Genomic DNA, 15,740 nt, shown 5'->3' with positions numbered 1-15,740 from the left:
GCACAACCGAATATAACATGACACATGCAGGGAAGCTTTTAACATATAACATGACACATGCAGCGAAGCTTTTAACATATAACATGACACACGCAGGGATGCTTTTAACATATAACACGACACATGCAGGGAAGCTTTTAACACAACCAAATTTAACATGACACATGCAGGGAAGCTTTTAACATATAACATGACACATGCAGGGAAGCTTTTAACACAACCAAATATAACATGACACATGCAGTGAAGCTTTTAACATATAACTTGACACATGCAGGGAAGCTTTTAACACAACCGAATATAACATGACACATGCAGGGAAGCTTTTAACACAACCGAATATAACATGACACATGCAGGGAAGCTTTTAACACAACCGAATATAACATGACACATGCAGGGAAGCTTTTAACATATAACATGACACATGCAGGGAAGCTTTTAGCACAACCGAATATAACATGACACATGCAGTGAAGCTTTTAACATATAACATGACACATGCAGGGAAGCTTTTAACACAACCGAATATAACATGACACATGCAGGGAAGCTTTTAACACAACCGAATATAACATGACACATGCAGGGAAGCTTTTAACACAACCGAATATAACATGACACATGCAGGGAAGCTTTTAACATATAACATGACACATGCAGGGAAGCTTTTAGCACAACCGAATATAACATGACACATGCAGTGAAGCTTTTAACATATAACATGACACATGCAGGGAAGCTTTTAACACAACCGAATATAACATGACACATGCAGGGAAGCTTTTAACACAACCGAATATAACATGACACATGCAGGGAAGCTTTTAACACAACCGAATATAACATGACACATGAAGGGAAGCTTTTAACATATAACATGACACATGCAGGGAGGCTTTTAACATATAACATGACACATGCAGGGAAGCTTTTAACATATAACATGACACATGCAGGGAAGCTTTTAGCACAACCGAATATAACATGACACATGCAGGGAAGCTTTTAACATATAACATGACACATGCAGCGAAGCTTTTAACATATAACATGACACACGCAGGGATGCTTTTAACATATAACACGACACATGCAGGGAAGCTTTTAACACAACCAAATTTAACATGACACATGCAGGGAAGCTTTTAACATATAACATGACACATGCAGGGAAGCTTTTAACACAACCAAATATAACATGACACATACAGTGAAGCTTTTAACATATAACTTGACACATGCAGGGAAGCTTTTAACACAACCGAATATAACATGACACATGCAGGGAAGCTTTTAACACAACCGAATATAACATGACACATGCAGGGAAGCTTTTAACATATAACATGACACATGCAGGGAAGCTTTTAGCACAACCGAATATAACATGACACATGCAGTGAAGCTTTTAACATATAACATGACACATGCAGGGAAGCTTTTAACACAACCGAATATAACATGACACATGCAGTGAAGCTTTTAACACAACCGAATATAACATGACACATGCAGGGAAGCTTTTAACACAACCGAATATAACATGACACATGCAGGGAAGCTTTTAACATATAACATGACACATGCAGGGAGGCTTTTAACATATAACATGACACATGCAGGGAGGCTTTTAACATATAACATGACACATGCAGGGAAGCTTTTAGCACAACCGAATATAACATGACACATGCAGGGAAGCTTTTAACACAACCGAATATAACATGACACATGCAGGGAAGCTTTTAACATATAACATGACACATGCAGGGAAGCTTTTAGCACAACCGAATATAACATGACACATGCAGGGAAGCTTTTAACACAACCGAATATAACATGACACATGCAGGGAAGCTTTTAACATATAACATGACACATGCAGGGAGGCTTTTAACACACCCGAATATAACATGACACATGCAGGGAAGTTTTTAACATATAACATGACACATGCAGTGAAGCTTTTAACATATAACATGACACATGCAGGGAAGCTTTTAACATATAACATGACACATGCAGGGAAGCTTTTAACACAACCAAATATAACATGGCACATGCAGGGAAGCTTTTAACATATAACATGACACATGCAGGGAAGCTTTTAGCACAACCGAATATAACATGACACATGCAGGGAAGCTTTTAACACAACCGAATATAACATGACACATGCAGGGATGCTTTTAACATATAACTGGACACATGCAGGGAAGCTTTTAACATATACCGGGACACATGCAGGGAAGCTTTTAACATATAACATGACAGATGCAGGGAGGCTTTTAACACATAACATGACACATGCAGGGAAGCTTTTAACATATAACATGACACATGCAGGGAAGCTTTTAACATATAACATGACACATGCAGGGAGGCTTAATCTGAATGAAGAAAAACGGTGGAGCAGAATATTGTTGTATTTAAGTGTACTTCTACCCCGTCCACACGGAGCTCAGATTGAAGCTTTAAAATGCCACGCGTGTCACATTTCTGTCGATGCCGACAGCGAAACATGACGGCAACATGCTTCTGTTGTTCTCTAGGACCTTGTAGTGTCTGTGCTTTGGGGACAGGAGAGCACAGCGTCCCAAAGTGCACTCTATTCTTTAGATAGTGCACTTTACCAAATGGCCGCTGGTCAAACGTAGTGCACTAAATAGGGAAAATGGTGACATTTGTGACGCACCCTATGCCTGCAGTGTTTTCACGTAACAAACAATGTTTGAATTAGCAATGCAGGAACAGTGCATAATTATCCTAATGACGTTAGGTAACGTTAGCTAACACATGGTACTGTGAAGCATAGATAATGACTTCAATGTCAACGAGAGACTGGGAGAAACTAGGAGAGACTAGGAGAGACTGGGAGATCATAGGATAGACTGGGAGAGCATAGGAGAGACTAGGAGAGCATAGGAGAGACTGGGAGAGACTAGGAGAGACTGGGAGATCATAGCAGAGACTAGGAGAGACTAGGAGAGACTAGGAAAGACTAGGAGAGACTGGGAGAGACTAGGAGAGACTGGGAGAACATATGAGAGAGCATAGGAGAGACTGGGAGAGACTAGGAGAGACTAGAAGAGACTAGGAGAGACTGGGAGAGCATGGGAGAGACTAGGAGAGACTAGGAGAGACTGGGAGAGCATATGAGAGACTGGGAGAGACTAGGATAGACTAGGAGAGACTAAAGAGACTGTGAGATCATAGCAGAGACTAGGAGAGACTAGGAGAGAATAGGATAGACTGGGAGAGACTAGGAGAGACTGGGAGAGCATAGGAGAGACTGGGAGAGACTAGGAGAGACTGGGAGAGACTGGGAGAGAGTAGAAGAGACTAGGAGAGACTGGGAGAGCATAGGAGAGACTGGGAGAGACTAGGAGAGACTGGGAGAGACTGGGAGAGACTGGGAGAGAGTAGAAGAGACTAGGAGAGACTGGGAGAGACTAGGAGAGACTGGGAGAGACTGGGAGAGCATAGGAGAGACTGGGAGAGAGTAGGAGAGACTGGGAGAGACCAGGAGAGACTAGGAGAGACTAGAAGAGACTAGGAGAGACTGGGAGAGACTGGGAGAGACTAGGAGAGCATAGGAGAGACTGGGAGAGCATGGGAGAGCATGGGGGAGACTAGGAGAGACTGTGAGAGACTAGGAGAGCATAGGAGAGACTAGGAGAGCATAGCAGAGACTGGGAGAGACTAGGATAGACTAGGAGAGACTAGGAGAGCATAGGAGAGACTAGGAGAGCATAGGAGAGACTGGGAGAGCATGGGAGAGCATGGGGGAGACTAGGAGAGACTGGGAGAGACTGGGAGAGACTAGGAGAGACTAGGAGAGCATAGGAGAGCATAGGAGAGACTAGGAGAGCATAGGAGAGACTAGGAGAGCATAGGAGAGACTGGGAGAGACTAGGAGAGCATATGAGAGACTAGGAGAGCATAGGAGAGACTAGGAGAGACTAGGAGAGACTAGGAGAGCATAGGAGAGAGCTGACAGGTAAATGCTTAAGCATATAAACCGTACCTTATTGGGGTTACTAGCAGTGATAATCCACACACAGTGGGAATTACTCTCGTACTGGATGGGGAAATTGGGAGAGGTGAAAGTCCCCGATGGACCCTGGAGTGTCGATCCGCACGTTTTCACTGAAACAAGAGACAGGAGTGAGATGTTTAAATGAGAGACTAGAATATGTCACGTTTTGTCAATGTTCCGCGGCTCTTTAACTGAAACAAGACTCAATCACTCAAAGATTCAATCATGGACACTCTTACTGACAGTTGTGGCTGCTTTGTGTGATGTATTGTTGTCTCTACCTTCTTGCCCTTTGTGCTGTTGTCTGTGCCCAATAATGTTTGTACCATGGTTTGTGCTGCTACCATGTTGTGTTGCTACCATGTTGTTGTCATGTTGTGCTGCTGCCATGTTGTGCTGCTACCATGTTGTTGTCATGTTGTGTTGCTACCATGCTGTGTTGTCATGTGTCGCTGCCATGCTATGTTGTTGTCTTTGGTCTCTCTTTATGTAGTGTTGTGTTGTCTCTCTTGTCGTGATGTGTGTTTTGCCCTATATTTTATTTACTTTATTTTTATTTTTCAATCCCCCGTCCCCGCAAGAGGCCTTTTGCCTTTTGGTAGGCCGTCATTGTAAATAATAATTTGTTCTTAACTGACTTGTCTAGTTAAATAAAGGTTAAATAAAAAATGGAAAAATTAAAAAGAGACGGGAGTGAGATATTTAAATGGGGGACTAGAATATGTAATGTTTAGTTAATGTTCCTCCGCTCTTTAACTGAAACAAAGAGAATGGAGTGAGATGTTTAAATGGGATACTAGAATATGTCATGTTTAGTCAATGTTCCTCCGCTCTTTAACTGAAACAAAGAGAATGGAGTGAGATGTTTAAACGGGATACTAGAAAATGTCATGTTTAGTCAATGTTCCTCCGCTCTTTAACTGAAACAAAGAGAAAGGAGTGAGATGTTTAAACGGGATACTAGAAAATGTCATGTTTAGTCAATGTTCCTCCGCTCTTTAACTGAAACAAAGAGAATGGAGTGAGATGTTTAAACGGGATACTAGAAAATGTCATGTTTAGTCAATGTTCCTCCGCTCTTTAACTGAAACAAAGAGAAAGGAGTGAGATGTCTAAATGGGATACTAGAATAAGTCATGTTTAGTCAATGTTCCACCGCTCTTTAACTGAAACAAAGAGAAAGGAGTGAGATGTCTAAATGGGATACTAGAATAAGTCATGTTTAGTCAATGTTCCACCGCTCTTTAACTGAAACAAAGAGAAAGGAGTGAGATGTCTAAATGGGATACTAGAATAAGTCATGTTTAGTCAATGTTCCACCGCTCTTTAACTGAAACAAAGAGAATGGAGTGAGATGTTTAAATGCAGAGAGCGAATAATACTGTGTGTAAAGGCCTGCTGGTGTAATATTCTCTGCTATCGTACAATATTAAACAGAGGTAAAGGATTGACCATTAGAATCTGCATATATCCACAGGCCCTGGTTTAATCAAAGCAGTTATCTATATTAGATGTACCATGAAGAGGGCCTCACCTTTACAGACAGGTCTGTGGTCGCTCCAGGCAGCATGTATCTATATTAGATGTACCATGAAGAGGGCCTCACCTTTGCAGACAGGTCTGTGGTCGCTCCAGGCAGCGAACACCTCAGCCACCCTCTGACAGGTGATGGTCTTGGAGCCCTGCAGCACATGGTCCTCATCACAGGTGAACTGAGCCGTCGCTCCAATGCTTGAACACATAACAACACGTTCATGTCAGAAAGGAAGTCTTTAGAAGAAAAAGGTTGAGAGGAGCTCCACCCACACAGTCTAGCTCCACACACACCGTCTAGCTCCACCCACACAGTCTAGCTCCACACACACCGTCTAGCTCCACCCACACAGTCTAGCTCCACCCACACAGTCTAGCTCCACCCACACAGTCTAGCTCCACACACACCGTATAGCTCCACCCACACAGACTAGCACCACCCACACAGTCTAGCTCCACCCACACAGTCTAGCTCCACACACATCGTCTAGCTCCACCCACACAGTCTAGCTCCACCCACACAGTCTAGCTCCACCCACACAGTCTAGCTCCACCCACACAGTCTAGCTCCACACACACCGTCTAGCTCCACCCACACAGACTAGCACCACCCACACAGTCTAGCTCCACCTACACAGTCTAGCTCCACCCACACAGACTAGCTCCACCCACACAGTCTAGCTCCACCCACACAGTCTAATATAATAAGAAGCTTTAGGATCATTTGGAATATGGACTGAGGACATATTATGGACATATGGACTGAGGACATATGGACTGAGGATATATTATGGACAGATGGTCTGAGGCCTTATTATGGACAGATGGACTGAGGACATATGGACTGAGGATATATTATGGACAGATGGACTGAGGACATATTATGGACAGATGGACTGAGGACATATTATGGACAGATATACTGAGGACATATCATTCACAGATGGACTGAGGACAAATTATGGACAGATGGACTGAGGACAAATTATGGACAGATGGACTGAGGACATATTATGGACAGAAGGACTGAGAACATATTATGGAAAGATGGACTGAAGACATAATATGGACAGATCGACTGAGGCAGTACTCTGGACAGACAGACTGATGCCATATTACTGACAGATGGCCATATTACTGACAGATGGCCATATTACATATCACAGTGTCTCCTGACCGCTCCTGTCTCAGCCTCCAGTATTTATGCTGCAGTAGTTTGTGTCGGGGGGCTAGGTTCAGTTGGTTACCTGGAGTACTTCTCCTGTCTTATCCAGTGTCCTGTGTGAATTTAAGTATGCTCTCTCTAATTCTCTCGTTCTCTCTTTCTCTCTGAGAACCTGAGCCCTAGGACCATACGTCAGGACTACCGGGCATGATGACACCTTGCTGTCCCCAGTCCGCCTGGCCTTGCTGCTATTCCAGTTTCAACTGTTCTGCCTGCGGTTACGGAACCCCTACCTGTCCCAGACCTGCTGTTTTCAACTCTTAATGATCGGCTATGAAAAGCCAACTGAGATTTATTCCTGATTATTATTTGACCATGCTTGTCATTTATGAACATTTTGAAAATCTTGGCTCTCTCTAATTTTCTCCTTCTCTCTTTCTTTCTCTCGGAGGACCTGAGCCCTAGGACCATACGTCGGGACTACCGGCCGTGGTGACTCCTTGCTGTCCCCAGTCCGCCTGGCCTTGCTGCTATTCCAGTTTCAACTGTTCTGCCTGCGGTTATGGAACCCCTACCTGTCCCAGACCTGCTGTTTTCAACTCTTAATGATCGGCTATGAAAAGCCAACTGAGATTTATTCCTGATTATTATTTGACCATGCTTGTCATTTATGGAAATTTTGAAAATCTTGGCTCTCTCTAATTTTCTCCTTCTCTCTTTCTTTCTCTCGGAGGACCTGGGCCCTAGGACCATGCGTCGGGACTGCCGCCCGTGGTGACTCCTTGCTGTCCCCAGTCCGCCTGGCCTTGCTGCTATTCCAGTTTCAGCTGTTCTGCCTGCGGTTATGGAACCGCCACCTGTCCCAGACCTGTTGTTTTTCAACTCTTGATGATCGGCTATGAAAAGCCAACTGAAAATTATTCATGATTATTATTTGACCATGCTTGTCACTTATGAACATTTTTGAACATCTTGGCATAGTTCTGTTATAATCTCCACCCGGCACAGCCAGAAGAGGACTGGCCACCCCTCATAGCCTGGTTCCTCTCTAGGTTTCTTCCTAGGTTTTGGCCTTTCTAGGGAGTTTTTCCTAGCCACCGTGCTTCTACACCTGCATTACTAGCTGTTTGGGGTTTTAGGCTGGGTGTCTGTACAGCACTTCGAGATATTAGCTGATGTACGAAGGGCTATATAAAATAAAATTGATTGATTGATTACTGACAGATGGCCATATTACTGACAGATGGACGTATTACTGACAGATGGCCGTATTACTGACAGATGGCCGTATTACTGACAGATGGCCGTATTACTGACAGATGGCCGTATTACTGACAGATGGCCGTATTACTGACAGATGGCCATATTACTGACAGATGGCCATATTACTGACAGATGGCCATATTACTGACAGATGGCCATATTACTGACAGATGGCCATATTACTGACAGATGGCCATATTACTGACAGATGGCCATATTACTGACAGATGGCCATATTACTGACAGATGGCCATATTACTGACAGAGGGCCATATTACTGACAGATGGCCATATTACTGACAGATGGCCATATTACTGACAGATGGCCATATTACTGACAGATGGCCATATTACTGACAGAGGGCCATATTACTGACAGATGGCCATATTACTGACAGATGGCCATATTACTGACAGATGGCCATATTACTGACAGATGGCCATATTACTGACAGATGGCCATATTACTGACAGATGGCCATATTACTGACAGATGGCCATATTACTGACAGATGGCCATATTACTGACAGATGGCCATATTACTGACAGATGGCCATATTACTGACAGATGGCCATATTACTGACAGATGGCCATATTACTGACAGATGGCCATATTACTGACAGATGGCCGTATTACTGACAGATGGCCATATTACTGACAGAGGGCCATATTACTGACAGATGGCCATATTACTGACAGAGGGCCATATTACTGACAGATGGCCATATTACTGACAGATGGCCATATTATAAATAAACGGACTGAAGCCGTAACTGCAAGTTAAAATATCTAGTTGTGTCTGTTTTTTACTAGGGCCTGTAGTCTAGAGGATGTATTATATTCCAACTGAGTCCATGGCTGGATATCACAGGGCATCTTATTCTCCATATAGTGACCTACTTCTGACCGGGGCCCAGTTAGGACACAGGCCCATGTGAGGTAGATCTGACCAGGGCCCCTTTAGGACACAGCCCCTGTGAGGTAGGTCTGACCAAGGCCCATTTGGGACACAGGCCCATGTGAGGTAGGTCTGACCAGGGCCCCTTTAGGACACAGGCCCATGTGAGGTAGGTCTGACCAAGGCCCAGTTGGGACACAGGCCCATGTGAGGTAGGTCTGACCGGGGCCCAGTTGGGACACAGGCCCATGTGAGGTAGATCTGACCAGGGCCCAGTTAGGACACAGGCCCATGTGAGGTAGATCTGACCGGGGCCCATGTGAGGTAGGTCTGACCAGGGCCCAGTTAGGACACAGGCCCATGTGAGGTAGGTCTGACCAGGGCCCATGTGAGGTAGGTCTGACCAGGGCCCATTTAGGACACAGGCCCATGTGAGGTAGTCTGACCGGGGCCCATGTGAGCTAGGTCTGACCAGGGCCCATGTGAGGTAGGTCTGACCAGGGCCCAGTTAGGACACAGGCCCATGTGGGGTAGGTCTGACCAGGGCCCAGTTAGGACACAGGCCCATGTGAGGTAGGTCTGACCAGGGCCCATTTAGGACACAGGCCCATGTGAGGTAGGTCTGACCAGGGCCCATTTAGGACACAGGCCCATGTGAGGTAGTTCTGACCAGGGCCCATGTGAGGTAGGTCTGACCGGGGACCATTTGGGACACAGGCCCATGTGAGGTAGGTCTGACCAGGGCCCATGTGAGGTAGGTCTGACCAGGGCCCATTTGGGACACAGGCCCATGTGAGGTAGGTCTGACCAGGGCCCATTTAGGACACAAACCCATGTGAGGTAGGTCTGACCAGGGCCCATTTAGGACACAGGCCCATGTGAGGTAGGTCTGACCAGGGCCCAGTTGGGACACAGGCCCATATGAGGTAGGTCTGACCAGGGCCCAGTTGGGACACAGGCCCATGTGAGGTAGGTAGACAGGCATGTTTAGTTACGGAGGAGCTCACCTGAAGTCAGAGCCTCTGCGTTTGCCGTTCTCAGGTTCCCCCGGGTCCGGGCAATAATTGGACACCTGTTTAATTCCTCCTTCATTCACTGTAGGAACAAAATAACAGGTAGAAACACAATGTTACTGGTTATCAGGCTTATTGATTCACTATGGAAACACATCAATCAGGTAGAAACACAATGTTACTGGTTATCAGGAGGAGAGGAGAGGAGGAGAAGGAAAGGGGGGAGTGGGGGGAGAGAGGAGGAAGAGGAGGAGGAGGAGGAGGAGGAAATCTCTGTAGGAAACTCACCACAATCATGTATTCAATTGTATATGTCGTTTAAGGTATATAAATCAACAAATATACACATATACCACAAACATACAGTATGAGATTAAACACACAATATATATACAAATATACCACTAACATACAGTATAAGGCACTGTAAAACACACAATCTACTGTATATACAAATATACCACTAACATACAGTATGAGGTACTGTAAAACACACAATCTACTGTATATACAAATATACCACTAACATACAGTATGAGGTACTGTAAAACACACAATCTACTGTATATACAAATATACCACTAACATACAGTATAAGGCACTGTAAAACACACAATCTACTGTATATACAAATATACCACTAACATACAGTATAAGGTACTGTAAAACACACAATCTACTGTATATACAAATATACCACTAACATACAGTATAAGGTACTGTAAAACACACAATCTACTGTATATACAAATATACCACTAACATACAGTATAAGGTACTGTAAAACACACAATCTACTGTATATACAAATATACCACTAACATACAGTATTAGGTACTGTAAAACACACAATCTACTGTATATACAAATATACCACTAACATACAGTATTAGGTACTGTAAAACACACAATCTACTGTATATACAAATATACCACTAACATACAGTATTAGGTACTGTAAAACACACAATCTACTGTATATACAAATATACCACTAACATACAGTATAAGGTACTGTAAAACACACAATCTTACCAGATCCTTATTAAATGGCTTATTAGATCTTTCGACAAATAATACAAGATTCTTATTTGACGTTCATGTCTCTTTTCCACCTGGGTATACAGCGTAGCTTTACAGCGTAGCTTTACAGAGCCCATTTCCAACCGAGCACTGGGGGGCATTGCGTTTGTCAAAAAAGACAAAGGACTGCACTTCAGCGATCCTTTTGAGTTCCGTGTAGAACCCTTAACACAGAGGGTTCTACATGGAAGCAAAAAGGGTTCTACATGGAAGCAAAAAGGGTTCTACATGGAACCAAAAAGGGTTCTACCTACAACCAAAAAGGGTTTTTACCTGGAACCAAAAGGGTTCTACCTGGAACCAAAAAGGGTTCTACCTGGAACCAAAAGAGTTCTACCTGGAACCAAAAAGGGTTCTACCTGGAACCAAAAAGGGTTCTACCTGGAACCAAAAGGGTTCTACCTGGAACCAAAAGGGTTCTACCTGGAACCAAAAGGGTTCTACCTGGAACCAAAAAGGGTTCTACCTGGAACCAAAAAGGGTTCTACCTGGAACCAAAAGGGTTCTACCTGGAACCAAAAAGGGTTCTACCTGGAACCAAAAGGGTTCTACCTGGAACCAAAAAGGGTTCTACCTGGAACCAAAAAGGGTTCTACCTGGAACCAAAAGGGTTCTACCTGGAACCAAAAAGGGTTCTACCTGGAACCAAAAAGGGTTCTACCTGGAACCAAAAGGGTTCTACCTGGAACCAAAAAGGGTTCTACCTGGAACCAAAAAGGGTTCTACCTGGAACCAAAAGGGTTCTACCTGGAACCAAAAGGGTTCTACCTGGAACCAAAAGGGTTCTCCTATGGGACAGCCCTGTTGGAACACTTTTCTCTGTGAGTGTAGCTAAATGCCCCCAGCTTAAAACAAAGAACCCTGTTGGAACACTTTTCTCTGTGAGTGTAGCTAAATGCCCCCAGCTTAAAACAAAGAACCGCACATGTCAAACAAGCAAATAGCCCAAACACAAACACACACAGGAAATGATTAGCATACAGATGAATAGGGAACTTACTCAAAGACAATTTGTTATTGTTGTCCTTTCCCGGTAGTAACTTTACCCCTCTGGATTTCAGCTCTCCGGAGCTTTTCACTGGTTGAGAACAACAAAAACAATGGCATTAGATAAAAGAAAGTTCCAGCATTAGATGAGAGGAAGGCACAGTGGTGGTTTTAGTTCAGTAAAACCACATAGCCCCTTTGAGGAACGAACATCATCAATAATTGCTATCGGATTCATATTTGTTTCAGAAAAAGTGAGCTATTACCCCTGCTACATACAGAATAGTGAGTCGTTACCCCTGCTACATACAGAATAGTGAGTCATTACCCCTGCTACATACAGAATAGCGAGTCATTACCCCTGCTACATACAGAACAGTGAGCCATTACCCCTGCTACATACAGAATAGTGAGCCATTACCCCTGCTACATACAGAATAGTGAGCCATTATCCCTGCTACATACAGAATAGTGAGCCATTACCCCTGATACATACAGAATAGTGAGCCATTACCCCTGCTACATACAGAATAGTGAGCCATTATCCCTGATACATACAGAATAGTGAACCATTATCCCTGATACATACAGAAAAGTGAGCCATTACCCCTGCTACATACAGAAAAGGGTGTCAATTTCAGTGGCAGACCATGACTTCATTGATAAATTCCATTAAAATGTTATTAGATGTATTGTCTTTGCAACTGACGTGTTTACCGGGGTGAAAAGGTATCCAATTGAATCCAAACCGATATATACACTTTTTTAATGAAAATGAATGAGTAGAATATAATATAATAGGATGAATCAGAAAACATTTGTCTAGAACCCTCCAATAACAGGTCCGCTGCCTTGCTTCCAAGTCATTGTTCCCCTCCAATCAGGGACTGATTAGGACGTAGGAAGCCAAGTGGGGTGCAATGAATTATCAGGTACAGCAGTAAACTGTCACCCGGGGGGAAATGTCTCGTGACATACAATAATTTCAACACAAACAGACCAACCAACATTATTAGAGAGTTATTTACGTCCCTTAGTAATGGCATCTTTTCAGTGCAGCTATAGGCAGCTGGTCAAAAGCAGTGCACTATATGCACTACACCAAAACACCATCATTGAGAAAATGGTTTTCATGTCTGGCCTGGATCGGCTGGCTAGCTGTTAGGCTGCTTTATAAACTGTATCTTCAAAGTCCTGGTAAAGGAGAACGGGAAGGTAATGCATTATAGAAGTCTGTCTGGCTCTGCTGCAGTGTGTTAACGGAAGCAGTGTATAATACATCTGTAACAATTTGACCAATCAGGGGGTGGGGCTTTGGTCTGGAGGGATACAACTAGAACAAAGGCATCCTTAGTCTTTAACCAATCAGAGAAGAGTGAATGGACCTGGTTACTGATCAGTAGACAAGATGAGGATGAAACGCTGCACGGATACATGAGATCTTCAGAAAAGTAGTAGGTAGAAAGTACTCTTTGGTAAGGGGTTATGAGTGGTTATAAGGGGTTATGAGTGGTTATAAGGGGTTATGAGTGGTTATAAGGGGTTATAAGTGGTGGTTAAAAAGTAGTAGGTAGAAAGTAGTAATCACATAACATTGTGTCAATGAATTCATCAAATAAATGGTTAATTACGTCTTACCTTGATACTGAAGTGTGAATCCTTTATGTCGATGATTCGTATCGGTCACAAAATGGAGTCTTAGCCAGTTCTTGTTGCTGATGATGGGTGCTGGTATATTCACACCAGATAACCTGCAGGTAAAGATACAGACATAAAACCCTCTGTAATCTGACTGTTCAATCACCAGATAACCTGCAGGTAAAGATACAGACATAACAGTCTCTGTAATCTGACTGTTCAATCACCAGATAACCTGCAGGTAAAGATACAGACATAACAGTCTCTGTAATCTGACTGTTCAATCACCAGATAACCTGCAGGTAAAGATACAGACATAACAGTCTCTGTAATCTGACTGTTCAATCACCAGATAACCTGCAGGTAAAGGTACAGACATAACAGTCTCTGTAATCTGACTGTTCAATCACCAGATAACCTGCAGGTAAAGATACAGACATAAAACCCTCTGTAATCTGACTGTTCAATCACCAGATAACCTGCAGGTAAAGATACAGACATAACAGTCTCTGTAATCTGACTGTTCAATCACCAGATAACCTGCAGGTAAAGATACAGACATAACAGTCTCTGTAATCTGACTGTTCAATCACCAGATAACCTGCAGGTAAAGATACAGACATAACAGTCCCTGTAATCTGACTGTTCAATCACCAGATAACCTGCAGGTAAAGATACAGACATAACAGTCTCTGTAATCTGACTGTTCAATCACCAGATAACCTGCAGGTAAAGATACAGACATAACAGTCCCTGTAATCTGACTGTTCAATCACCAGATAACCTGCAGGTAAAGATACAGACATAAAACCCTCTGTAATCTGACTGTTCAATCACCAGATAACCTGCAGGTAAAGATACAGACATAACAGTCCCTGTAATCTGACTGTTCAATCACCAGATAACCTGCAGGTAAAGATACAGACATAACAGTCTCTGTAATCTGACTGTTCAATCACCAGATAACCTGCAGGTAAAGATACAGACATAACAGTCCCTGTAATCTGACTGTTCAATCACCAGATAACCTGCAGGTAAAGATACAGACATAACAGTCTCTGTAATCTGACTGTTCAATCACCAGATAACCTGCAGGTAAAGATACAGACATAACAGTCCCTGTAATCTGACTGTTCAATCACCAGATAACCTGCAGGTAAAGATACAGACATAAAACCCTCTGTAATCTGACTGTTCAATCACCAGATAACCTGCAGGTAAAGATACAGACATAACAGTCCCTGTAATCTGACTGTTCAATCACCAGATAACCTGCAGGTAAAGATACAGACATAACAGTCTCTGTAATCTGACTGTTCAATCACCAGATAACCTGCAGGTAAAGATACAGACATAAAACCCTCTGTAATCTGACTGTTCAATCACCAGATAACCTGCAGGTAAAGATACAGACATAACAGTCTCTGTAATCTGACTGTTCAATCACCAGATAACCTGCAGGTAAAGATACAGACATAAAACCCTCTGTAATCTGACTGTTCAATCACCAGATAACCTGCAGGTAAAGATACAGACATAACAGTCCCTGTAATCTGACTGTTCAATCACCAGATAACCTGCAGGTAAAGATACAGACATAACAGTCTCTGTAATCTGACTGTTCAATCACCAGATAACCTGCAGGTAAAGATACAGACATAACAGTCTCTGTAATCTGACTGTTCAATCACCAGATAACCTGCAGGTAAAGATACAGACATAAAACCCTCTGTAATCTGACTGTTCAATCACCAGATAACCTGCAGGTAAAGATACAGACATAACAGTCTCTGTAATCTGACTGTTCAATCACCAGATAACCTGCAGGTAAAGGTACAGACATAACAGTCTCTGTAATCTGACTGTTCAATCACCAGATAACCTGCAGGTAAAGATACAGACATAACAGTCCCTGTAATCTGACTGTTCAATCACCAGATAACCTGCAGGTAAAGATACAGACATAACAGTCTCTGTAATCTGACTGTTCAATCACCAGATAACCTGCAGGTAAAAATACAGACATAACAGTCCCTGTAATCTGACTGTTCAATCACCAGATAACCTGCAGGTAAAGATACAGACATAACAGTCCCTGTAATCTGACTGTTCAAT

At 43.2% G+C, this 15,740-nt stretch overlaps 1 protein-coding gene across 1 annotated transcript in view; it reads right to left on the bottom strand.

Moving 5' to 3' along the window:
• LOC139572868 (CUB and sushi domain-containing protein 3-like) overlaps positions 1-15,740 on the bottom strand; it is a 1,528,140-nt gene that overhangs the window by 720,906 nt on the left and 791,494 nt on the right. Inside the window, exons 6-10 of the mRNA XM_071395690.1 lie at positions 13,626-13,738; positions 12,001-12,078; positions 9,912-9,999; positions 5,649-5,773; positions 4,031-4,152 (exon numbers count right to left, since the gene is read on the bottom strand). Of these exons, the coding sequence (XP_071251791.1) occupies positions 4,031-4,152; positions 5,649-5,773; positions 9,912-9,999; positions 12,001-12,078; positions 13,626-13,738 (526 nt within the window). The remainder of the gene's footprint in view (positions 1-4,030; positions 4,153-5,648; positions 5,774-9,911; positions 10,000-12,000; positions 12,079-13,625; positions 13,739-15,740) is intronic.

The sequence above is a fragment of the Salvelinus alpinus genome, chromosome 4, assembly GCF_045679555.1.
Source record: "Salvelinus alpinus chromosome 4, SLU_Salpinus.1, whole genome shotgun sequence".
Classification (NCBI taxonomy): Eukaryota; Metazoa; Chordata; class Actinopteri; order Salmoniformes; family Salmonidae; genus Salvelinus; species Salvelinus alpinus.
Note: the sequence above shows the minus strand (reverse complement) of the source record. Positions and strands in the feature narration are given on the sequence as shown.